Raw genomic sequence first — 27,987 nt, forward strand, 5'->3', positions numbered from 1 at the left:
CCGGATGAGGAGAAGTGGGAATCATACAAGAATCGGTTTAATCATTACATCGGCGCCATCGGATTGGCTGATGCAGGGAACACCGAAAGAAAGCATATTTCCTGACCTACTGTGGAGCCATCGTCTTCGATACTGCCACAGCTCTTGTGGCTCCACGTGAGTTAAAGAATGTCCCCTGGACAGAACTGTTAGAAATCCTTACTAACCACTATTCTCCTAGACCTTCACAGATTGCCAGGACGTTTCACCTTCAGAATGAGGAAGCAGGGGACAAAGAGAGCATCAATCAGTACATGGCTGCTCTCAGGACTGCAGCACTCCATTGTGGGTTTGGCACCTATCTTGATGACATGCTCCTAGACCAGCTGGTCTGCGGGGTCAAGGACCTGCACCTACAAAGGCGGCTGCTCGCCAAAAAGACCTTAACCTCGCTCAAGCCATCGAGGAAGCCCTGGCAGAGGAGCTGGCATCTCATTCAGCCACCGAGATCCAAGGTCCTGTCACCAAGCAAACAGCAGTTCCCGTCCACTCAGAAGAGGTGGTCAACGAGGAAGACCCAAATGACGAGGCCGACATTCACCGCCTCACAAACGCCAGGCGCCCACAGGTAGGAACCAGACAAGATAACACCGGGCCATCCAAGCACATCACCCTGTGCCTTTCCTGTGGTGGACCTCACCTGAGGACCACATGCAAATTCAAAGGAGCCACTTGCAACAACTGCCATAAGAAGGGGCACATTGCAAGAGTATGCCAAGCCTCACACAACGCAGCACAAAGGGCATCTTCATTTGCACATGCCGGGCCCCAAAGGCAAGTATTAAACTGTCGCACACACCTCCGCGCTAATCACACTTGCTATTCTATTAGTAAAATCTCTCTTTCCGTCTTGTTAGAAGGTAAACCTTGCAACATGGAGGTTGACACGGGGTCAGCGCTCTCCATTATTTCCTGGAACACCCTCAAGGAGCTTCAACCCAGCCTATCAAGAAACCGACTCCAGAAGTGTCAGCTTAGCCTAAAGGACTACCAGGGGAAGACCATTCCTGTAATCGGCAGAGGCAAGTTTTTTGTTAATTTTAAAACCTTTAAGGGCCACCTACCTCTAGTGGTAGTGAGCGGCAACCTCCCTACACTTTTGGGACTTGATTGGTTTCCCCACCTCGGTTTAGGGCTAACAGGAGTCCATGCTACCTCAACCTCTGACACAGACTCCCTGTTTGCTGATTACGCAGATGTATTCAGTGATGAGTTAGGGTGTTATAACGGCACCCCTATCTCATTTTCAGTCGATCCCCAGGCAGTCCCAATTCGGTTAAAACCTCGTAGAGTTCCATTCGCCATTCGGCCTAAATTAGACCTTGAATTAGATAAATTACTAAAACAAGGGATCCTGGAGCCTACAGACTTCGCCAAATGGGAGACGCCCATCGTCACACCCCTCAAAAAGATGGTAGCCTGAGAATTTGCTCAGACTACAAGACCACAATCAATAAATTCTTGCAAGTTAGCGCTTACCCAGTACCTGTCATTCAGCATTTATTACATACTTTTGAACCTGGCACTATCTTTGCCAAATTGGACATGTCTCAAGCATATCAACAGTTCCCTGTTGATGACCAAGCGGCAGAACTTCAGACCATTGTCACCCACAGGGGTGCCTTCCGGTGCAAGCGTCTCCAGTTTGGCGTAAGTGTTGCCCCAGGCATTTTTCAATCCCTCATGGAGCGGATTTTACAGGGCCTTCCTGGAGTAGTACCCTACTTCGATGACATCTTAGTCTCGGCCAGGAACAGACCCCAACTCTTCCAGAGAGTTCGAGCAGTCCTGGAGAGTTCAGGCAGCATGGCCTCAAGTTAAAAAAAGAAAAATGTGCCATTGCCACTAGACAGATGGACTTTCTGGGTTATAAAATTGACGCCTCAGGCATTCACCCCCTGGAGTCCAAGGTTAAGGCAATACACGAGGCACCCACTCCAACCTCCAAAGCGGAACTGCAGGCCTTTTTGGGGCTCTTGAACTTTTGCGTCGTTCCTGCCCCATAAAGCCTCTGTGGCAGAACCCCTCCATAGACTTCTGGATAAAAAACGGTTTGGCATTGGGGACACAAAGAAGACTCCGCTTTCCGCGCAGTCAAGTCGCTACTCACATCAGAGGCAGTGCTTATCCAGTTTGACCCCAACTTTCCATTAGTACTGGCAGCAGACGCATCTCCCTTCGGAATTGGGGCAGTCTTAAGCCACAGGCTCCCCAACGGCTCCGAGGCCCCTATCGCTTTTTTTCCAGGACGCTCTCTGCAACAGAGCGCAATTACAGTCAGATCGATAAAGAAGCCTTGGCAGCTGTTGCAGCGGTGAAGAAATTTCACGAATTTCTCTTTGGCCACTTTTTCGAGCTAGTCACGGACCACAAACCGCTCTTAGGGTTACTAGCAGGTGACAAGCAGACCCCTCAAATACTGTCCCCAGAATGACCAGATGGACCCTTTTCCTAGCAGCATACTCGTATAGACTCGTGCACCGCCCAGGTAAAACATTGTCCCACGCAGATGCTCTCAGCCGCTGCCCCCTGCCTGCCCCAGCTGAAGACCCTGCCCCGGTCAACGCCATTTTTGAAGTCACCCAACTGGACCTCCCAATCACTGCCCTTGATATTGCCTATAAATCCAAAGCGGACAAAACGATCGCCCAGGTACTGGACTGGGTGAGGAGGGGGTGGCCGGGCAGTGACATTGAAGCTAAATTCACTCCATTTAAGACCCGCTCACAGGAACTGTCGAGCTTACAGGGCTGCCTGCTGTGGGGCACTCGAGTGGTCATCCCGACATCTCTGCGCACCCGAGTGCTGGAGGCGTTGCACGAGGGCCACCCGGGCATCGTCAGAATGAAGGCGTTGGCGCGAAGCTACATTTGGTGGCCCGGCCTCGACGAGGACATCAACAAATGGGTAAGCTCCTGCCATCCCTGCCAGGTTTCCCGTCCATCTCCTCCAATTGCCACCCCCACCAAGTGGGAAAGTGCCAACGCACCCTGGTCCAGGATTCACATCGATCTCGCGGGCCCATTGCATGGCAAAATGTTCCTCGTGGTCGTAGACTCTTACTCAAAGTGGATTGATGTGGCACAACTATCCACGACCACTTCACAAGCAGTCATCAAGGCATTGACTCGCCTGTTCGTTACGCACGGTCTACCAGACTCCATTGTTTCCGACAATGGTCCCCAATTCGCGTCAACCGAATTCAGTCGTTTTACGGCCAACCTGGGCATTCGTCACATCTTCACGGCCCCCTTTCATCCTGCCAGTAACGGGCTGGCAGAGAGAGCTGTTAGGACCACTAAAGAAGCCCTGGCCAGGTTCAACAAGGATGACTGGCACCACAAACTATCCTGTTTCCTGTTAAGCCAGCATTCAACCCCTTGCACGGTAACCAACAAGTCCCCGGCCGAGCTTCTGATGGGCAGACGCCTGCGAACTGTATTGGACAGGCTTCACCCACATTACTGCCCTGACTCTCCTCTCGCTTCCACATCGGGGAGTAGGCATTTTGTCTTGCAGGAACCCGTGTTCGCGAGAAACTTCGCTGGCGACCCATTGTGGATCCCGGAGAAATCGTAGCCATCACAGGACCCAGATCATACCGGGTTAAGCTGGAAGATGGCCGGGTCTGGAGGCGACATCTGGACCAGCTTCGGAGACGCCAGGGCACCCTCGTCAGCCGCGACTCGTGGGCACAGACCGGTGAGAGTCCGCTGCAACTACCACACAGCAACTTCTACCCCGATGACCTGCTAACACCTTCAGCCGGACCAGAGAATCCAAATGCTGACTGCGGCGACCTAGCGTCCAACCCATCCGAGCCAGACGGCGTGAGGACACTCCCAGCATCCAGCCCTTCTAGCCCCGGGCCTGCTCCGACCGAGGGTGGTACTCGGGACTCATCATCGAGCCAACAGTCACCGACGGACTCTGATCCACCAAACAGCACACCAGAGTTGCGCCGCTCTGGACGTCAGCACAAACCTCCCGTATACCTCAAGGACTATGCGTGTTCGCATCTGGGGGAAGGGGTGTTATGTCCCTGGACCTTGAAGAAGTTCCCACCCAGGTCCGTTCACGCTGCAGGGCGGCTGCCCCTTCTCATTGGCTGGGTTTCCCCAGCAGCCTGCTATAAAAGCAGGCTGCTGGGTCCAGCCCTTTCGCTGTTCGCTGCGAGCCAGTTCCAGGCTGAGCAAGCACGTTCAGTCCTTGTAAATAAACCTTGTTGCACTAAGCCCTGGTTCAGCCTCTTATTTCCCATACTTAATACCTTGTAGGTCATCTAGTCTAACCCCCCACCCAAGCAGGAGACCCTACACCATTTCTGACAGGTGGTTTTTGGTAGGTTGAACTATAGTTTCTTTTTGTATGAAGACCAATGCAAAGAATCTGCTTTCTCTCCTTTCTCTCTGTTGCCTGTTACTTCCTTGCCATCTTCTCTCTTTAGTGGACTGACTGTTTCCTTGATTTTTTTCTTTTTATATATTGGAAGAAACTTTTTTATTATCTTTGACTTTTGTGCAAGTCTTTGCTCATTCTGAGCCTTTGCTATCCTGACTTCATCTTTGCAGATTCTGGCTATCTGCTGATATTCTAACTTAGTTGTATGTCCTTCTTTCCATTTTTTGTACTTGTCCTTTTTTTCTTTCAATTTTCCAGAGAGATCTTTGTGCAGCCATACTGGTTTAATCTTACATTTCTTGTTTGTCTATCTCGGTGGCATTGTGCTGGTCTTGGGCTTCTGTGATCATACTTTTCAGAGTTTCCCAAGATTCGTGAGTTGATTTCCCCTTTAGGATTTTCATCCATGGAATCTTTCCCAAGTTCTCTCTGACTTTATTGAAATCAGCTCTTCTAAAATCCAAGACTATGGTATCATTATGTTCTGTTGCTTGTGTTTGTGTTATGTTGAATTCTAGTATGACATGGTCACTCTCACCCAAGGTTCGTGCAGTTTCAACTCCCTCTATCGCTTCTTCTCTGTAAGAATTAAGTCCAGTATGGCTGTCCCTCTAGTTTCACAGTTTGGCTGTCCAGTATGGCTGTTCCTCTAATTTGGACAACAAAGTTGTCAGCTGGGTAGGAACTTGTTTGATTTATCACGGTGCAGAATTAAGTTTTCCAATTGATATCAGGGTAATTGAAGTCTCCCATTACTATTGTTGTGTGTTTCCTGCATATGTTTGTTAGTTGGTTGGCAAAAAGGACATCTATTTTTTCTGCTTGATTGGGTGGCCTATAATATACATTTATGGCCATGTCATTCTTTTTTTCTTTTATATTGACCCATAAGCATTCTAGGAGGTTTTCATATTTGGTTTCATGCATTTCTGTAGCAATATAGTGGTCCTTTACAAACAGTGCAACTCCACCTCCTCTTTTATGGGGTTTGTTTTTTTTTTTGAATAGTTTGTATCCTTCTACCAGTATATTCCAGTCATGGGTTTCATCCCACCAAGTTTCTGTTATTCCAACTATATCATATCTACCTTCATCTATTTGTAGTTCGAGTTCACTCTGTTTTTCTCCCAGACGTGGTGCATTTGTATATAGGCACTTGAGATCTTTATGTTTGACACTGTGATTACTGACTACATAACCTGTGCTGTGCCTGCCTGCCCCTACTTTCTTGCCACCTGTTTGATTAATGCACATGATGTGGCACTCACTGTTAAATGCTTGGTTTTGGTTGGCATCAAGGTTAATAATCTTACCTGCACAAACATCTATTTTGCATGCTCTGGTATCCTTATTAATTTTGGGTTCCTGGGGACAGAAATGTTTTGTATCCATTAATTCTCTGTCCCCGCTGTTCATTTTAAATGTTTATCCAGGAAATCTGTGAATTTAACGCCAAGTAACTCAGTCCCTTTCTCTGATGGATGCAAACCATTTCTTTTGTACAGTTTTTCATTGGATCAGCTGCAGACATCATGACTAATAAAACCAAAACCTTCCCTTTTACACCACTCCTTTAGCCACACATTAAACTCCGCTACACGCTGTCCTTTCCCTTTTTGTTCCTTGCATATTGGTAGAACCTCTGTAAAGATAAGCCTACAGACCATATTACTAAGTTCATACCCCAAGCTGTGGAAGTCTTTCTGAACAGAAAGTACATTCTTCTGGGACACATCATTTGTACCAAGATGTATCCTAGCATCAACAGTTCTTACTGGCATTCTTGACTATCTTAAGAATGCGCCTTTTGTCTCTGCTGGCAGTAGCACCTGGCAGACCCCTGGCCTCTTTCAAAACCTCCGTATCCTTTCCTAAATTTACATCCCTTACAATTGAGTCCCCAACCAGAAGGTGGCTTCTCTTTTTGGATGCCTTGCTCTTCTTGTGTGACTGGTGCGTAATACCTTATTCACACTTTCCAAAGTAAGTTCTTCTTCTAGGACCATGATCCCCAGCTTATTTGAGTTATTGTTATCACAACTACCTTGACCTGTCACTTTAGTGTCCCTATTAAGGTCAGCTAGGGCACTGTATCTGTTATGCTGGGACACAGCAAATATTTTGTGTTTATGGTCCACAGCTCTCACCATGCCAGATCCCATAGTTGTCCATATTGCCCTTTTCCTGTAGGATCTTTGTGGTAGTGGGGGCTGGTGGCATGGCAGCTCAATAGATGGCTGGATTGGGCGCCTAATTTCTGCTTAGAGAGCACAGATTAGAGATTCTAGATAGGTAATCTGTCCATGTAGACTGGTAATTTTTTTACAAAGAGGACAGTATCCAAATTTGAAAAGAGTACTGTGAAAGACAGCTGTTAAGCAAGTATTACACTTACTAAGCCAGCCATTTTGAAATAAAATAAAATCACAATCTCAATCATTACCCTAAATGTTTTATTGCTATTTTAGGTTTATAGTTATATGATTCACGCGCCGTTAGGTATTAGCTATCTTTCTCCTTTGTACTCATCCTCTGCCTCTTCACAAGCAGCCAGCAGCTCCTCCCACCAACCTCTTGGAATTTGAAATGCAATGGAAGCAATTCAAACTGCTTTTCTCCTTTGTACTCACCCTTTGCCTCTTCACAAGCAGCCAGCAGCTTCTCCCAGAAAACTCTTGGAATTTGAAATGCAAACTAGGCTCAGTCCCAAGTGGGGAGAAAGACACTGGAAACATGGAGGTGCTTGGAAGGATGGTTTATGGAGTAGAACCATTAAGCACATGGTCGTGGTGCAGCTGAACATATGGAATAGATAGTGAGTGTTATTTATACCCTCTCTTGGGCCTTGCCCTAGAGCTTCCTGTTCCTGTTCAAGAAATGTATCCTATTGGTTGCTGTAGGGGTCATGTGCAAATCCTAGAAATTTGTCTAAATTAAGCCTGGTTGAACTGTGCTGGGTGATGTAATATCCCCAGGTGCCATGTGGTGAGCTCTGCTGCTAGATGGATAGAGGGCTAATCCTTTTATATCCTGGAGGGTCATGTCTTAATTCCATCACCCTGGAGCTGGAGGCCTTTTGTCTTCTAGATAGGATGGCCCAGTCTTTCTGGGGCTATTAACAAAGGTGGGGGGCTGCTTTCCAAGAGCATGTTTCTCCTTTTCTCATTCAGAGAGGTATAATATTCTGCTTTTTAAATATTTCCTAAAATTTCATTGAGGGCCACATCAGGGTTGTGTTTGACCTTGGGGGGCTGGGGTGGGCATGTCCAGGATAAGTGTGGCCATCTTGAAGTATTGGGGTGCCTGTAGTGGCCTGAGGGCTCTGCCAGTGAAAATGGGCTCCTGAGCTCCGTTTTTGGCTGTGACAGCCTCCTGCAATCCTCTGTCAGCAAAAACAGAGCTCAGGAGGGCCAGCTGTGACCCTCACATGCTCTGTTTTTGCTGGCAGAAGCACTGTGGGCCAGTCCTTCCTTGTTTCCAGGGTAGACCCATGGGCCAGATCTAAGCACCCTACAGGTCAGATCTGGCCCCTGGGCCTTGAGTTTGAGATCCCTGATCTAACTTAACTATTTAAAGAATAAAGGAAGTTTCAGAATGCTTTGGAGTATGCTTCAAATGTGTATCTTCAACACTATCTTGTGATATAGTGTAATTAAATGCAACAGTATACTTTATAGTATGTTACCCTGCTATTTTTATGGGTTGCAGCCATGTGGCTAATCCATCACAACCAAAAAGACAAGTGATAATGTGGTGTCTAATTTATCAAATTATACTGTCAACGAACCAAAGGGATCTGATTCATGCTATCATTTCACCCAAAGTCCTCCAATAAAATCACCTATAAATATTTGCAATAAACATTTATTTCATTGTTAGCTTCTCTTTACAGATCAACTTCTTCTGTAGTTTTTATTTCCAATAACCCTGTTTGTAGAAAACCTGAAAAAATCCAAGCAGGTCTATTTAAAGGAACAAAGATTTGAGCACATTATTTAACATGCTAACCATTCCTATACATAAAAAATATCCCCAAATAGGATTTATCTTGTTTCCTCCTTAGTTTGTTTAAAAAATCCTGATTTTTGTGTAAACTATGGTTGAAGTTATGATTATTGACTTAGTTATTCCTGTGGAAGAAAAGGCCTTGAAAACCAAGTAAACACTGCATAGTAGCACACTGTTCATCCATGGTTAAACAACATTCTTGGAATATTGACCAGCAGTAAGACTTGACTACTGTATCAATTTGTTACAATATATGGTGGTGCTATCAATGCAACATTCCTGTACAGCACCAAGTGATCTCAAAATGCAGAAGGAAAAATAATACGCATAGCAAAATTTTCAATTCATGTGATACATAAGAATGATTTTTAATATGCTATATTTTATTATGTTATTTAAACTTATTGAGGGTAGGATATTTTGCTCAAATGCCAGAAATATTACATTAAATTATGCAATGATGCTTTCATTTTGATATAAGCCAAGTTTGGCCCCGATATAGAAAAGGAAGTTATTTTAAAAGTAATGAATGGCTTCCAGCAACTGCATGCATATTTTGAGTCTCATGAGTAAACTCTTTATAGTCTATCAAAGATTGCTGGGTGTGCACTGAACCAATGACACTATATTGTAATATATAGCTATTAGCTGTCTGATGATTCTTCCTAATCTACAGCAAATACAGCTTTATTCCTATTTCTTAAAACTCAACAGACATATGTAATTTTTTAATAGACATTATCCAGTTCAGCCAAACATTTAAATGATAATGCCTCAGCATGAGTATGCAGAGAAACACTTGATTTTGAAAAGTCAATCAATCCCAATTCCTATTAGCTATCACATTTTTCTGAGTTGCAAAACCAAATCCAGTTACCTAGGTGAAACGTTCTGAACTCTGAAGGAGGCGCTTCTGAGTAGGCATGGACCGGACTACACTGAATTATTTTCTTGTGATATTACTGGAGGAAAGTGTACGATGGCTATACTATAACTTCTTTACCAAAATAACAGGAAAGACATTGTGCCCCAGAGCACTGTTCCCATAAGGACTATCAAAAAAAAAAACCCTCAATTTTTTAAAAAATATTTTATTTAGAATTACGAAGTACAACAGTAGAAAAAGATCATTGGATGGTTAACAGTTGAACAAACATAAAAAAATGCTAAACATATATAATAAATATGGGAAAACTTTCCAGTAATGCAGACATCCTTCTCACTTTTTAAGAGCACAACTTAGGTTATTATATATTAAAGATTAAGGATCATTGCTAGTATCCTCTCATGAGTTATATCTCATTGATCTCATAACTTTTTTCTTAAAAACCATTTTTGAAACTTTAAATTTGCTCTGCTGTACAACATGTAGTATGTACTGTATAGGACCCGTTCTTGGTTAATTAAACTTCCATTAAGCATATATAGTGCAAATTTTGCCAATGATATTGGCCAATCTTTGGTCTTATTATAAGCAAGGTTCCTTTTTTTCAATGTTGCTCTTGCAGCTTTCACTGTGTTTGTGTATGTATGTATACACATGCATACATGCATATACGTGTGTGTGTGTGTGTGTGTGTGTGTGTGTACCCAAACACACACAAAATTATTTTTTATTTATGTTTTCTTGAAATAGATCTACAGTAATATAAATATTTGTGGTTATTTTTTTATTTTCTGACTATTAATACACATAATGAATTTCCCTTTTTATTATACTATTTTATACCAATTTTCTTTCAACTACTGTATAATTGTGATTATGGTATATTTCATTGATTCCCCTCACCCCCGCTCCACCAATAGCATTTCTTGCTAGGGTACTAGGATTATTTCTTTGAAGTTTTGCATACATTTGACCATATAATTAGTTTTTATTCTACTTTCATAAACAAGAATATTTCTTTTCCTTACTTGACTATCAACAAAATAAATCTGATTAAGTCAGTAATAATCTATAGTTCGTAGTAAAAATTTAGGCATTCCTGAATTATATGTTTCAATACTTTAATACAAAATCTGACCTTTCCTCTTCATTGTACAAAATAAACACAAAATCTTTCTGTGTATTTCAATTCTTACTATTTATATATAGTTGAATATTGATTTAAAATAAGCAAAGAATAAAGGATTAAAACTTAGACGAAAGGATTGGGGAAAGCTTAAGATGATAATTACTTGGTAGTAAGAAAAGCAGATGGCACATGTCAGCCCTGAAGCAATTGTCCTTGGCGTCTTCAGGGCTGCCACAGCGGTGGCTGAACAAGTTGTGGGAATGGGAGGGAGAAGGTAGAGATAGGCAGGGTTTTGTAACCAAAATAAAATTCTTTCTCCTGAGATCCAAGGACGTTCCCACCAGGTGTAAGGAGGTGGAATATGAGTCCAGGTGAACTTTGGACTGTGACTTGATTGGGCCATGTGAGGGTCTGCAGGGGCAGGAGGAGGAAAAAAGGATTTTTAGTAGGGGGAAACTCAAGGGACTTTAGAGTTGGGTTTCCCCAGGTGTGCCAACATGACATGCCTAATAAATCTACACTTTGAGGAATATGCCAGCCTCAGAGTTTTGATTCTGTTGGGGGTATTACTTGGAACCTTGACATTAACCTGACTCCTGCCCCTTAGTAGACAGGCTACATCACCTGGCAAAGGGCAAGGTGTTCACAAAGCTCAACCTAAGGGAGGCATACTACCAGGTGTGGTAAAGGAGGGGGATGAATGGAAAACCACCTTCCACTGCCCATTAGGCAGCTTCCAGTTTAAAGTCATGCCATTCCAAGTGCAGGGAGTCCTCCCGCCTCTTCATGCAGCTGATCAATGAGGTGCTGCATGAGCACCTATACAAGAGGGTCTTAATCTGCCTGGATAACATTATCATATTCAGTGAGATGGTGGAGGAGCACATCAAGTTGGTGCACCATGTATTGAAATAGCTCCTAGCAGCAAAGCTGTATGTAACACGCCAAAATATGAGGTTCACAAGACTTCCCTAGACTACCTGGGCTACTGAATGTCAAACGAGGGAACTGAAATGGATCAGGAAAAAATAAAAGTGATGGACTGGAAATCACCACACACTCACAAACAACTCCAGAGTTTCCTGGGGTTCACCAACTTTTACAGACAGTTCATTCCAGACTTTGCTGAGGTTGCCTTGCCCTTGACGGAGCTGGTGAAAATGGGGAGGGATGGGGGTGTGCCAAAGCCACAGCCGGGCCAATCACTGGCTTGGTCCTTGGACTGCCAACAAGTGTTCAAGAGGCTGAAGAGGTTCTTTGCAGAAGAACCCATCCTTCAGCACCCTGACCCTGAATAGCCATTTGTCATCCAAACCAATGCTAGAGATGTGGCCGTAGCGGTGGTACTCTTGCAACAAAACCCCCAAGGCCAGCTCCAACCCTGCACATACATGCCCAAAAAACTCAAAGACACCAAGAGATGGTGGGCAGTGTGGGAAAAGGAAGCCTACACAGTTAGATGGGCTCTCCTCTCATGGCAGCACTTCCTGGAGGAATGTAAAGTGTCATTTGAGGTTTGAAATGATCACAAAACCTTGAGAATTTAAAGATCCCTCAAAAGTTCTCTCCCAAACAAGTCTGCTGGGCGTAGTACTTTAAACATTTCAACTTCGAGCTGAAATACATCCTGGGGAGAAGAACCTGCTTGTGGATGCTTTGTCAGGAAAGCTGCAGTTTAACAGCCGTCAGGAGGTCATTCATGCCAACTTTCCCTCCTTTCAGCCAGTGGCCCAAGTCACCATGAAAGGCCAAGCTAAATGCCGGGACAACCCCAGAGGTGATCAAATGGCAGCAGCACTGAAATCTGCACTGACCAGTGATTTGGTGACAACAGACCCTAAGGGATGGACTAGCTTGGAAAGGGTCCAAACTATATGTCCCTGAGGCTCCAGATCCTACAGCATAGCCATGACTCCAGGCTGGCTGGCCACTCTAGATTCCTAAAAACCTTTCATTTATCCAGGAGACAGTTCTGGTGGCTGAAGATGAAGACTGATGTGGAGGATTACATTAAAAAGTTGTGCCACATGTGCAACCATGAAGGTGAGGCTGGGGGGGAATGGGCCCTCCAGGAAGTGGCAGACTCCTGCTGGCCCTAGGAGGAAATAGCTATGGACTTTATAGTCAAGCTCCCAGAGAGTGGAGGAAACACAGTCATTTGGACATGATTGACCTATTCTCGAAGCAAGCCCACTTCACTGCCTGTTCAGGGTTGCCCTCAGCCACAAAACTAGCCAAGATGTTTATAAAACTGGTGTACCAACTGCCCTTCAGTGTTATCTCTAACCAGGGGGTCCAATTCACGGCAAAGTTCTGGAGAGAATTCTTGAGATCGATAGGATCGACCCAGGGGCTTAGCTCAGCTTTTCATCCGAGTACAATTGAGGCAGCCGAACATTCAAACACCATGGTGGAGCTGTACCTGAGATGTTACGTGGACTATCAGCAATCCAGTTGGGCAGATTGCTGCCCTTTGCAGAGGTGGCTTACAACAATGCAATGTACAGTACTGGGTTGACTCCTTTCTAGTCACCAGCAGTATGGTATTTGTCCCCATGCCTGAGCTGCCCCAAGAGCTGCCCTCGTCCATGTTCCTGAGAGAATGGATGGAATTGCTAAAGTTGGGCTGGGAAAATACTAAGCGAGTCTAGCGGAAGCGGCAAAGTTGCATAAAAAGCAGGCAGACAAGCCCCGCTCCCCCCAACCTCCCTTCCAGGTGGGAGATCGCATATACCTGTCAATAAAGCCAACATTGCCATGCAAAAAGCTTGGACCTAAGTTCATAGGGCCATTCCCAGTAGTGAAAATAATTAACCCAACAATGGTACAGCTTAGACTCCAAGTCTGCTAGAAAAAGGGCATCCGGTCTTTCATAGCAGCCTGTTAAAACCAGCAGCCAGCTCTCAGTTGAGACTGAGGTATAGGACAGCCCTAAACCTGTAGTAGTGCAGGGCAAGACTCACTATGAAGTTTAGAAAATCCAGATTGCACCATGGATGCCTGCAATACCTGATCCATTGGAAGGGGTATCCTTTGTCCAAGGCCACCTGGGTTAAAAACTTGGATGTAAAAGATGACATATTAGTGAAGCAGTTCCATGAAAAGTACCCTAGTAAGCCAAAGGGGCAAAGAGGTGGTTAAGGGCAATGTTACTAACCCCCTCTCACTTCTCTCATTGCAGGATTTCCACTTCTGCTGAGAGGGGTAGCCTGTCAGCCCTGGAGCCACTGTCCTTGGCATCTTCAGGGCTGCCACAATGGTGTCTGGGTGAGCTGTGGGAATGGGTGGGGGGAGGTAGAGATAGCAAGGGTTTTGTAACCAAAATAAAATATTTCTTCTGAGAACCAAGGACATTCCCACCAGGTGTGAGAAGGAGGGCCATGAGTCTGGATGAACCTTGGACTGTGACTTGATTGGGCCATGTGATTGTCTGCAGGGGCAGGAGGAGGGAATAATGAATTTTTACTAGAGGGAAACCCAGGGGTGCCTAATAAATCTATACTTTGAGGAATATGCCTGCTTCAGAGTTTTGATTCTATTTGGGGGTGTTACTTGGAACCTTGACAGCACAATTCTTTTTTATTTTTTAAAAAAATCTTCTTTCTCTATTTCGTAATTTCTGTGTTGTTAATTTTTTATATTTTATTGAAGTGAAAATTTCTAATAAAAGTATGAATTCCATGCTTCATTTTTATTTATGTACTGCTATAAAATTGTTAATAAGGCCCCAAAAGTGACTGACTTGTTAAACCTGCAATTAAGACAGAAGAAAACAATTCCATCCATGAACAATTATTATGATTCTTCTAATCTCCCAGTGGTGACTATTGAATTGTACTTCAACTAAGCAGCTATCTGAGCCCTGGAAAATGAAGATAGTTCACCTATAAAGCAGATAAAGGATATAAAAACATTGCAAAAATGTTTTTTGACACAAGAAATACTGTTCAGATACAAGGAAGATAAGATTCAGCTAAAAGACCTAGAAGTAAATGTCTCAAAGACAATGAAGAAATTGAAATTAAAAAGACACTACCTATCTTAGCAAGACTTACCTAAAAATCAATCAAAATCTACTTATACAAAAAAAAAAAACCTTTAAAAATTCACAGTTATTGCAAATATTTGGGAAATCTCAAACTTGCAGCAAGATCTGAAATATTTTTTTCTTCCGGTTTGAGCTTCTTTGATGACAGACCGAAACGGCGACTCTGCACGGTTTCGATCCATGCTCGCTGCTGGAGCTCCCTGAGCTGGCTGGTTTCTGGACTAAGCCACCCCTTAGAGGTGGTGAAGAGGGGGGAGACTGCCTGCAGGGTTGAGGAGAGCCGCATCTCTCCTCCTCAGCTGGCCATTACTCCCTTTCCCGAAGGTGGTTGCAGCAGTGGTCAGAAATGGCCACCCCAAAGAAAAACTCGGCCAGAAAAGAATGTGTAGGAGGAAGATAAGAAGAGAAAGTTTTGGTTGACCGGGTCAAACAGCAAAAGCAACAAATAAGGTACCCTGGAATTGAAACTATTAAAAAAAACAATAACACTGTTCCCTAAGAAGATTTCTAAGCTGCGAAGGAGAGAAAAGGGAAAGGATTTGGATTTTTTTCTCCTCTTCCTATACTGACAGCTAAGAGACTTAAGCAAGAAATTGGAAAAAAATCCACTTTGACATTAATGCTGAAAATAAAATGTCAAAGGGATAATAAAGATTTCTGGATAATTAAAAGCTTTTGAAAATAGGAAAGGAGAGAAAAATAATAAAAGGGCAGGATCTGGAAGGGAGGAGACTGCCTGGAATTAAAAAGAACTTACAGTAAAATCTCAACAAGACTTCTAAAAGATACATTTTAACTGAAACATAGCAACAAAATAATAAAACCCCAGGAAGAGAAAGTGAAAAAAGAAGTAAGAAGAAACAACTTGGGAGTATTTGGACTTCTGGATTGTTGGTTACTGCATTTGAATGACTAAAATCAATCGGGTGGTTGTTTAAAAGTGTTTAAAATGGCATCACTTTTAGAAGAAGTGAAAATGGAACTTAAAAAGTACAAAGAAGATGCACAAGAAGGGAGAGGTTCCTTTGGCCTCGTATTTCAATTCTTAGAAATGGAGATTTGGAACTATGAGAAACAACAAGAAATGCCTGCAGAACAAGAAGACTAGGACAAGGAAGAAGCCGTCTTTAATGAACAAGTAATTTTATGCAGGGGGAGGAAAGGGGGAAGAGAATGAAAGTTTACGATTTGAAAAAACAACCCCCAAAAAGAATGGTTTGAAAAATAAGTATAAAATTAGAAAGCAACAGAAGAGGGAAATGCAGAAGAGAGAATCAGAAGTAGAGAGACAAGGGGGTAAAAAGGGGAGGGAGAAGAAGAGAGGGAAGAAAGAAAGGAAAAGAAGTTATAAAGGACAGAAACAAGATATAGAGAAACGGCCTATTTAGAGATAATGGGTGAAAATCTAATGGAAAAAGGGATTCTGCAAAGGTACATAAGATAGTATTGTTATATTAGAAATAGAAATAATTTCAGAAACTATGAAACAATGTATGATCAAAATGATGGATAAAATAGTTATCGTAATTTAGTGGAATGTTCGTTAATAAATAAATGTAATAAAATGAATATTTAATGATTTATAAAACATATGTGAAGAGAAATATTAATTAGGGAAAGATTATACGTGTCCCCAAGGAAGTATGATATTTAATTGAAAAGAAATGTTAAAGATGTTAAGACTTTAATGAATATTAATGATAGAACTGAATTGGAATGGAATGAGGGTTTTAATTACATATATTTATAATCTTTTTTTAAAAAAATATAGTGTGTATTTTAAGAATGTACCAAGCAGAATTCGATTGGAAGTTATGTATTATATTGAATGCTATAATCTTAAAGGTATACATTGAAGCTTAAATAAGAGTTTGAATGGATAAAATTAAAAGATATAAAGGTGTCATACTTCAATTAGTAACTACAGGAGAAAATTTGTTTAATGAGAAAAGATAATATGAAATTGAAACAGGACAGACAAAAGTATAAACATAATGATTTGAATTGAGATGAGATAATCAAAATAAAGTTGAGAAAATTAAAAGAGGGGAAAAACTATATAGAAAATGCAAAATAGTAATAAGATATGGAATAGAACACAAAAATGAGCATGAAATTGAGTTTGTGTCTATATAAAGAAGTGTAACCCGGGACCATGCTATTTTCAAAAAAGATGTTTTACTTGTATTTTGTGTGTGTGAAAACCCAAATAAAACTTTTTTAAAAAATCTGAAATAATTTTTAAGTTAGAATCATTCTGCATAGTTTAGTTTAGTTTAATTTTTTAGTTTATTTTATTGTCATTGCACCTTGTACAACGAATTAAATACCATCTTCAATGTACATTATGACTATGAAAAAAACACAAACACACATCCTTCCCATTCTATATATTGAATTGAAACCCCCTGATATTGCATTAATATTTCACTATACAGTACGATTCAGTAGGGTTACTGCCCTGGGATAGAAGCTGTTTTTCAGCCTATTTGTCGTTGTTTTTATTATCCTATGCCACCTGCCAGATGGCTATAGTTCAAAAAAGGGTACCCAGGATGAGATGGATCTTTGAGAATGTTTTGAACTTTCTTAAGGCAATGGGAGCTATAAAGCTCTCCCAAAGAGGGGAGAAGGCAACCAATGATCCTCTGAGCAATGACGTTAACCCTCTGGAGTGCTGTCCTATCTGCTACTGTGCAATTGGCAAACCATCTGCTACTGTGCAATTGGCATACACAAGTGCAGTTAATTAAGTTACTCTCTATGTTGCAGCAGTAGAAAGTCACCAGCAGTTCTTCATTCACTTGTTGTTTTCTGAGAAATCTCAGGTAGGATAATCTCTGCTGGGCCCTTTTGACCAGTGATGCAATGTGAGCACCCCAGGTCAGGTCCTCTTTTATGGTAACACTCAGAAACTTAAAACTGGCCACTTGCTCCACTCGGTTTCCATTGATAAGCAAGGGCTGGATGTCTGATCTGTTCCTTCTATAGTCCACTATAAGCTCCTTGGTCTTATTGGTTCTGAGGACCAAATTATTGTCTCCACACCACGAAAGCAACCAATCCACCTCATCTCCGCAGGCAGACTCATCCCCCTGGAGATGAGTCCCACCACTGTTGTATCATCTGCAAATTTAGTAATAGTATTACTAGCTTGAGTGGGAATGCAGTCATGCACATAAAGAGTATAGAGTAAGGGACTCAACATGCAACTCTGTGGTGTACCAGTGTTAAGAATAAAGGCTGAAGAGGTATGATTACCTAAACTGACCCTCTGTGAGTGGCCAGACAGGAAATCTATAATCCAAAGGCAGATTATATAGAAGAGCGGGTGGAGGGGGAACCCAAGCATAGAAACAGAATTTTGGCTGATAACAGGAAACAATTGATAGTTTTTATTTGTTCCAAAGTAGGGGTTAAAATTACTTAAATAAGTGGCATCTGAACTTCTGTCCCTGCCATATTCACATACAATTTGATCTTTAATTTTTATACACACACACACACACACACACACACACACACACACACACAAACAAATGTATATATATTCTCACAAATTAATAGTATAGCATATTGGATGGACTATATTATAATAATCATGAGAGAGCATGAGAGATAAGGAAATTAGATATACCCAAATGTATCAGCAACTTACCGGTGATGTTGTTAATCGAAGTATTGCTCCGTTTTTAATTTCATTACGATTCTAAAAAAAGAAAATCCCAATGTTAAATCCGAATATAGTTTAACATATCATATCTGCATCTTCAGCTTTTTCTGGAAGGTACAGTCATTATAGAAAAACAGCATGTTTGAACTTCAGCTTACCTGATCTCCTGAAAATGAAGAATAACCATTGCTTTTCCCCACATGAATCAAAATGAAATGAAGAGAAATGTAGTGTATGCTGTCTAATTCAATTAAATCCTATGGTAATGGATTTGGAGATAGAACATTTACATCCCAACAATTCTCTGCCTACTCACTTTAACAAGTCTATTGAGGTTAGGTGAGGAATGAAACCATCCTGGAGGATATATATGGGTTTCCTTAACCAACTTGCTCAAACCAAATAAAGTATTTAGATTAAGTAATGAAATGTTTCAAACCAACAAGAAAAGAAAAGTAATCCAGTTGCCTTGACTCAATGTTCAGATTAAGGTGCTTGTGTACAACTTGCTCTTAACACTAACAAATTGATGGGTTACAACCTAAAGCAGAATAAAAATGAACTGTTCAACCTAGAATACATGGCATTTTCTACTTACATATCCCACTGCATTTGATTCATATTTCCTTTGTTCTTGATGATAAAATTACAATCATTTCAAAGCTAAAGTGCTCTAAATGAGCAAGCAAATGTATGATAAAATCATGCCTTGAAAAGGAAGAGAAAATGTACTTTGGGAATGTGTATTTTGTGAAATTGTATGCTGCCTCCCATCCATCCAAGACATGTTAAATTGACTGGACAGCTGTAGAGAACCAAGTTGCAGCTCTTTTTCTGACAATCAACTGATGATTTTCTATAGAAAGGCTGCATCTGATACATGACAGTGAAACAGTTACTTTTTCTATCAATGCTAGAAAGAGTCAAATTAGAATGAAAATAGGTCTACCCTACTATTTTGATTACTCTGAAACTACAACTATATGTGAAACAAGCACCATTAATACATTCCAATGTTTCATTATCTATCCATAAGATTGTAAGTAAAGAGTGAAGTCTCTCTTTTGAAAGAAAAGATAGGGGGAAAGATGCCTTGATTTTTGTTTGAAAAGCAAAATGAAAGGATATAGCTTCAGTCCTATTAAATATAAATTCATGTGTTTTTCTATTTTGTAGCAACTTCTAGTTTCCAAGCACAAGTTTAAATTCCGCATCCGATGTCAAAGCTGTCTGTAAATTGCCTTATGAAACTTAACTCTATGCTGATGTCATATAATTCTGGAACTTGTAGGCTGCCAAAACCCATCATTTAAGCATCTGTAACACTGCAATGTGTAATACCACTGAAACTAGCCACTGAGATATGACACCAAAAATTTGCCTCTTAAGCAAAAAACACTATTAATATAGACCTGAAAGTATGTGGATATCAAATGGGTTTTTTAAGCAACCAAGGACTTAAAAACTCAATCAAAGTATTTTATAATTTCATTACAATATAGGTACCAACATAGGTATCCATATGTGAAAAATCTTTTCCATGATTCAATCTGGAATGTTTCTTTTTTTTTTTTTACTGATCAGGATTATATTATTGTATTGTTTGAAAAATGTTGGTCTAAATTACATAATTCACACCTAGAAAAATGAAGAGTCATGTGAAATGTTTTCTCCTTGTTTTTGAGAAATAATCAAGCAACATGTCTTGCAGCAATTAATATGAAAGTGATATCTTCAAATTCTGAAAGAAAAACAGTAATTTGTTTTCTCTTCCCTTCCTTTATTTTGGAGTATTGGGGTAGGCTGGAGTTAGTTTAGTTCATTAGTAAACATCTATCTTGCTTATATCCTTAGGCCAGGAGGGCCTCATGGCCCGGGGGCCGGATCTAGCCTCCAGGGTGCTTAGATCTGCAGGGCCACCCTGGAAACAGCAAAGGACTGGCTCACGGTGCCTCTGCTAGCAGAAATGCAGCTCCATTTTTGCTGGCAGAGTGCTTGAGCCACCACAGACACCCCCAACAAGAGCAGGGGTGGGATTCAAATTTGTAACAACTGGTTCTGTGGAAATGGCTAGGTGGGCATGGCTTGGTGGCATGACCATGTAATTGGGTGGGTATGGCTCCTTTTTTGTTCGGCAGCAACCCCCTCCATTTTTGGGCCTTCTGGGCTTCAGGGGGCATTTTTGCTCCCAGAAGGCTTCCATGGGGCTCAAGAAGGAAAAAAACAGAGCATGGGGGGATTCAGCACCCCCCTGTGCTCCATTTTGGGGCCTCCTGGCCCTTGGGGAAGTCTCTTGGGGGGCATTTCTGCTTCCAGGGGGCTTCCCTGGAGCCCAGGAAGACAAAAAATGGAGGGGGTGTCTGCCCCCCCCTCCATCCTTTGCCTTCCTAGGCCTCAGGGAAGCCTCCTGGGCAAAGCAGTAAGTAAGCAAGGGGCATCCTGGTACAGCTGATCATGGGGAGAGAAAAAACGAATACCTTAAGGGCTGACTGGGTGGGGAAGAACGCAGTCAACGATGTTGGGCCTGCACATAATGTTGCACATGCATGATATGGACTGACTGACTGGATGGGGAGGGGTTGGCAGAGAGGGGTGGGGCCAGCCAGAGGCATGATTTGCTGGTTCTCCGAACTGTGCAGAATCATAACAACCAGTTCTATAGAACCAGTCTGAACCAGTAGAATCCCACCCCTGAACACAAGTGACATCAACTGTGTTATATCTGGGAGGACGGTTCAAGAACGGAGGCAAGACTCAGACAGTAACTAAAGCTCTTTATTTGTGACTTCAGATCTGAGCAACTAACCCCAGCCGCAGCAGCCCCTTATATAGGGCTGGCTGCGGCTAGGCAGCCAATGAAGGCAATTTGAGTTTGCTGCTCTTGGCAGGGCCAATCGCGGCAGCCCGTTTACTGGCCAATCACATCAGTCTATGGCGACCAATCACGATCGGCTTTCAGTGGGCCAATCAGATTTGCAGGCTACGAGCCTGCTAGTCCGGAACAAACTGGCCATACTCATCCTGGCCCTCCAAGGTCAAACACAAGCCTGATGTGGCCCACAATGAAATCGAGTTTGACACCCCTGCCTTAGGCCATGAAAACTCCCTGCAAATACAAATGAATGAATGGAGGAACTAAGAAGTTACAATATAGTGTATTAAAATTAAGGCATCATTTTCCCCTCAATTGATATCAAAGTCACAAAAAGGGCTGCAGAATAGAATTGATTTATATGCATGAAATTGTATGTACAGCAGAAACATGTAAATATCCAGTGTCAATTCAAGACTTATGTGTTTAAGTCCTCTGAAGCAGGGATGAAAATAAGATATTCCAGTAGTTCCCTAGGTAACCAGAAATAGATCACAAGAATCCTGACAATCATTTATTTAATGATGGTAACAAATTATTCCTCCCCTTTTCTTACTTGATTCCTTAAAAAAGTGGGCAATGAGATTAAGAATAGATATTTTTCTGGAAAATCTAACAGCTCATCTCAGTTTCAGTAATCAAAAATCTATCAATAGATTCAGAATTCAGGTTTATATTTTGCCCTAACTAGTGAATCACAGTTTAGTAAGGACAAACAAAACATAATTTAAAAGAAAATCAAGAAATATGTTAAAATTTTGAATCTGAAGAATTGGAAAAACTGAATTCAGGCATAAATTACGGCATATTTCTTGTTTACAAGAACATTACAATCAGAACATTCACAACAAAGCCTGAAAGTATCTTATATTGATAGAGGCATGTAATTCCTATGCATGTCCTTTGGATTAATTCCAAAGCATCAACTCTCTAAGTGGGAAATACTTGCTTTCCAATTAAAAATCCAATGTTGTTTTTCATTCCTAAACAATTACTTAAAAATCTGCTAGAAAACAGTTTATACATTAATCCAAGGCATATTGCATTTTAAACAGAATTAAACATTCAGTATATCAACTATTTTAATGGAAATATTTTATACAAATTTAATCTCCCTATAATATATCAATAATATCAATGAAACCAAATAAAGACCAAATAAAAAAACTGATCCTGACCACTGATTAAAAAATTAAATCAAAAAGTATAATTTTCATTTTAAAACATTTTTGTGATGACATAATCCTGTCTTAATACAATGAAACAAATGTCCATCTTATAGGTGCTAATTACATACTTTTCAAACAGCTTAATTCTATACATGCTAAGATTGTAGAAAACACTGAACTATATAGTAAGATGTTCTTAATATTAACTTACATATAGACAACAAAGGACCCTTTTTTGTTTCAATTTTTAATTCATTTTATTTGATCATACTTTAATACAGTATCTGCCTGTAGAATTATTGTGAAGAAGCAATTTCTTAATGTATATTGTTCAATTATTTCCACCTGACTGTTCATGCCTTAAAACCAATGGTATGAGGCTACAATTCAGGATTGTTTAATTAAAACAAAGCCAGAACATCCAATTTATCAACAGTAAATAAAGCCCGATGGAGTCATCTTAATTTGTTTTGCTACAGCCATGGTTAAGAAGAATCAAGTTGATGCATTTGAGCACCACATTCAGGTTTAAGCCACATTTCTTTATAATTTACAAGTACAGCATATGGTACACCTCATTGTTAACATATTACACAATACTATGAATGAATGGACACATCTAATGTAGTTGGTCTCAATTAAATTTAGTTCAGTTTAAAAGGCACTTTATGAAGGCTGTTTCAATTCACCACTGTGTATTAGAATTTAAAGTTCAACCATACTACTACAGCAGGACTGAAGTATCTATATTCATCTAGATCACAGATTTCCAAACTTTCAGACTTGTGGACTTCAACTTACAGAAGTCCCAGCCAGCATGGCTGAATGAGAAATTATGGAAGTTGAAGTCCAAAAGACTTAAAATTGGCAAGTTTCGAGACCCCTGATCTAGATCATAAACTATTTGCTCTCAAGATCCCTTCCCAATTTTACAGGGTACCTCTGAAGAGTGTTTGTTTATACTTATTTTTTTTTCCTCTTATAAATTAAAGTTGATGCAATTGTAAAGTATTTATTTATTGAATCATATGAAAATCACAATATTAAACCCTAGATATTAACTAATAAAGTATTTTTTCATGAAAAAAAATTCTATTTTTAACAAATTAAAATGAGACAAGTGACATTGTTATAAATTTTTGCAAATATATTTGGCTAATCATTTAGATTTTCTGCACCCTGGGAGTCCTCAGACAACAGTTAAAGAAACTCTATAATATAATCCAACTGTCAGCTACAATATATGAAGGAATGCAGGATTTCCATTTTTAGCCAACCTATGCATACTTGATAATGTAATTGAAAACTTTCCCTTTCCTTTTTTCATTCTTAACAGAGAAACTGGATACCACATAAAACAAAAATTCAGGCATATAACAACTACAATAGCAACAACTTTGGTCATCAGAGTGAATGGATCATTATAGGATAACAGCTAAAAGGACCAAATTTAAAAGGGGAAATATTTTAAACAATTCATGATTAGTCATAAACTAATTACTAAGCTAGTTGGTTCTTTCCTTCTGCTCACATGATTGCCTAATAATTGTTGCTGGCTTTCAGGGTTGTACTTTAACTGGAGCAAGTTGAACCTGTTTAAAATTGGGGCAATCAGAGCACATTTTTACTGACCCAAGGAAGAATAAATGGCTGTAATGCTTATTCTAACACGTCACTGCATTATTTGATGCAGCTGAAAAAAAGGGCAACGATGACACTGATTTTCTGCATTCAGGAATATTGAGTTTTTTAAAAAAATACTTCAATGTACTTGAGGGGAAAAAAAAGAAACAAATAGGCAAGGTTTTTGTATCTTCATTGTTTTATATGAATAGTTTCTTATTGGGATCATCTACTTGACAAAGCAAAAGCATTCATTGTTTAAATTGTACATAAAAATTCATTATCTGAATTGACTTGAGAGAGTTGAATCAACTGGAAGTCAACTAGTCAACTGGAAGAAATTTTTTATCTTTGGCTTAAATTAAATTTCTGCCTGCAGAGTTTATTTATTTATTAGGAGGATTCAATGTTAGAAAATAAATTACCCTCAACTGGCAGGACACTTGCTCATATTCTGAATCGCTGCATAAGTTTCAAAGATATTCATTTGAAATACACATTTCCCTCTCTAACAAGAAATCAAAGTTGGCCCAGTAATATATTATGACCAGAGATGCTATTCAGCAGGTTCTGACCAGTTCTGGAGAACCGGTAGCAGAAATTTTGAGTAGTTTGGAGAACCAGCGAATCCTACCTCTGACTGGAGATTTTACAGTATCCTTCCCCTGCCACGCCCACCAAGCCACACCCACAGAACCAGTAGTAAAAAATTTTGAATCCCACCACTGATTATGACCCTTCAACCAGCCAACTTGATAAAGTTATCTGAAAAGTTACCAAGTTTTATTAGAAGTATACTTTATTTGAACATTTATTTGAACTCATGGCATTATCTGAAGGGCCCCATACTCCACTATGTATGTATGTATGTATGTATGTATGTATGTATGTACTTATTTATTTATTTATTTATTTATTTTTATATACAATGTTTCCCTTCAGGAGCTATAAGGAGAATAAATGATATAATATTTGATCTAAAAAGAAACCACTATTTGAAGGTATCAGTTACATAATGGTAAAAAGATCTCCATAAAATGCCATAAGTTATGCCTCTTCTCATAGCAAAATGTCAGGTTTTATCCTGTTTCAAGATGGCTAGATTACCATCATCATATCTGGAACTAAGTATAGATAGACTTCTACTTACAACAGTTCATTTAGTGACCATTTGACATTACAATAGCACTGGAAAAAGTGGCTTATAATTGTTTTCACACTTATTACTGTTGCAGCATTCCCACAGTCACATGATCTAAATTTGAACATTTGGCAACGGATTGATATGTATGATGGTTGAAGTGTCCTGGTCCCCAACCTTTTGGACCTCAGAGACCACTGAATTCATAATTTTAAATCCTGCGGACCACTAAGATGAATCCAGCATGCCGCTCGCTGAAGCACCTGGACTCCCACTGATGGGATGGGATCCTTCAGGCATTTAACTTGGTTGCCTATTTCTGCAACCTTAAATACTCAAAGAGTCATTTGGACCCATTTCCCACAGAAAACAAAACACCGGGATCTCTCATCTTTCTCTTTCTCCCTCCCTTTCTCTCTCTGTTTCTTTCTCTGTCTTGTCTCTCTCTCTTCCCCCTTTCTTCCTCTTTCTCTTTCTTGTCTCTCTTTCCCTTCCCCCTCTTTCTCCCTCTCCCCCCCATCTCTCTCTGTCTTGTCTCTCTTTCTCCCTTCCTCCCTCTCTGTTGTGTTTCTTTCTCTTTCCCCTTTCTCCCTTTCTCCCTCTCTCTCTTTCTCTCTGTGTGTGTCTTGTCTCTCTCTCTCTCTCTTTTCCTTTCTCTTTCTCCCTCCTCCCTCTTTCTCTGTTTCTTGTCTCTCTCTTCCTTCCCCTCTCTCTCTGTCCTGAGGGGTGAGAAGAAAGGAACCTCTGAATGGTGCTGGATGGTGGGAATCTGATGTCTGGAGGCCAACGAGCCACATGTTGAAGACCAGGTGGCTGGTAGGGAGGTGGGATAAGCCTGCAGTCTCCCTAGCAAATCTGTGTTATGGCTGCTGCCTCCTGCCTCCGTGCATTGAGGAGGCCGAGGGAAGAGCGCAGACCTCCTGAGTCACAGGAAGCAGCTGCCAGCGATGCCCTCAGGTGAACATGTTGCGAGGGGAAGGCTTGACCCCTCCCCTCAGGAGCCACAAAGTGCTCACCGCCACTCTGGCACCTACCAAGCCTCCTCCTTCCTGCTGGGTGTGTGAGCGCTTCTGGCGAGGAGGAAGTGAAGCACGGTGGGAAGAGGCTTGGCGGCTGCCAGTGGGGCAGCAAGTGCTTTGCAGTTCCTGAGGGGAAGGGCGTGGGAGATCATACCCGCCCCTCACAGGCCAGGGAACACCCAGGAAGGGCTTCGATGCTGCGATTTCCCATGCGCTAACCTTCCCACGTGCATCCAAAATTTTCTCACGGACCACCAGTGGTCTGTGAACCACCAGTTGGTGACCTCTGTCCTGGAGCCATGTGATCACCTTTTGCAACTTTCTGACTCTATTTCCCTGAACAAATGGATGGGATCACTAAAGCAGGAGTGGGAACTTATGAAGCAAGCCTTAATTGAAGCCAAAAACTATAAAAAGCAAGCCAACAAACACTGCCCCCTCCATCCTGCTTTCCAGGTCGGAGACAAGGTATACTTGTCAACAAAATATCTAAAATTAAAGTTACCAAGTAAAAAGATGGGTCCAAATTTCACAGGGCTGTTTTCAATAGTGAAAATGATAAAACCGGTATTTGTTCAGCTTAGACTCTCTCGCCTCTTAGGGAAAGTGCATCCAGTGTTTCATAGCAGTCTGTTAAAGCTGGCCGCAAGCTTCCAGCTAAGACTGATAGACCTGGCAGCCCCAAACCTATTGTAGTAGAAGGGGAGACCCATTATGAGGTGAAAAAGATTCTAAATTCGTGCCTGCATAAGGGTTGCTTGCAGTACCTAGTCCACTGGAACGGGTAACCCCCTAGTTGAAGCCACCTGGGTCAAGAGTTGTGATGTGAAAGCTGATTGATTAAGCAGTTCCTTCATAAGCCCAAAGGACCATGTGGAGGGGGAAGAGGTGATTGATGGTGACACAGATTAACCTCCCTTTGATTTTCTCTTGCAGGGTCTCCTTCTCAACTGAGGGGGGCAGCTTGTCAGCCCTGAAGCCATTTTGGGAGCATGTTCAGGGCTGCCACAGCAAGACTGTTTGGAGCTGTGGGAATGAGGGGCGAGATAGAGATAGCTGGGAACATGTAGCCAAAATAATGTTCTTTCCTGTGGGAGCCAAGGACTTTCTATGAGGTGTTGGAAAGGCATTGGCTGAAGCCAGCCAGGATTGGGGCTGCAACCTGATTGGACCATGTGATGGACATGTGACCTGAGGGAAAGAAGGAGTTTTAATTTGGGTCGGGAGTCCTTCAGAGTCTGGTTTTCCACATGTGTGCCAATATGACATGCCAAATCTATACTTTGAGGAATATACCTGCCTTGAAATTTTGATTCTGTTGGGTGTGTTAACTGGAACCCTGACAAAAGCATTAGTTGAGAAGATAACACAATAAATTGTATTTTGGGGAAAGACTATCATTTTATAGCAGACCATCAGATTCACTCAATTCAAAGCTGAAGTGATCCACAAATAATTTATTTCATTATGATATGAAAAAAACCAATACAAAAATAGTGTCATGTCTCATTTGACAGTAAGACCTGGGTCTCTACAGTACAGTAGAGATCCAGGTTAATATCCTCTGGTATTTGTTGAGAAGTAGCCTCAGGGATATGCATTCAAGCGAAATTAAACTGAATATTACTGGAAATGATCTCCTAGCTCCATCCTCATAATGTCACTATGTGTTTAATTTAAATGGTTTCATTTCAGAGTGCAGTCTTTTTCAAAACTATCTATAAAGTTTAAAGCTTCTCTTTAATTTCTCCAACACTGTATTTCTATGCGCACATAAAATGATCCATTTATAGACTTCTGGTGGTGACATTGAGACAAACAGAGGGGTTGAAGAGCTAGTTCTGTTTTTCACCCCTCTTTTCTGGTGCTGGATCAATCCTGAAAGGATACACGAACCCTGAAGAGAAGCATGTTGGAGTGGGGATACTTGAGGAGCAGTTTGGCGATATGTGAACACTAGCATGACTGTTCAGCCCAGT

The 27,987-nt window shown here is 41.2% G+C and overlaps 1 protein-coding gene across 10 annotated transcripts in view; it reads right to left on the reverse strand.

Annotated features, from left to right (window-relative positions):
* ELMO1 (engulfment and cell motility 1) overlaps nucleotides 1–27,987 on the reverse strand; it is a 526,860-nt gene that overhangs the window by 335,383 nt on the left and 163,490 nt on the right. For all 10 annotated transcript variants that reach the window (XM_087917593.1, XM_087917598.1, XM_087917597.1 and 7 more), the window contains one exon: nucleotides 18,170–18,220. In XM_087917593.1, coding sequence (XP_087773719.1) covers nucleotides 18,170–18,220 — 51 coding nt within the window. The remainder of the gene's footprint in view (nucleotides 1–18,169; nucleotides 18,221–27,987) is intronic.

This window comes from Pseudonaja textilis, chromosome Z (genome assembly GCF_049901715.1).
Source record: "Pseudonaja textilis isolate UNSWEBS1 chromosome Z, rPseTex1.2, whole genome shotgun sequence".
Lineage (NCBI taxonomy): Eukaryota > Metazoa > Chordata > Lepidosauria > Squamata > Elapidae > Pseudonaja > Pseudonaja textilis.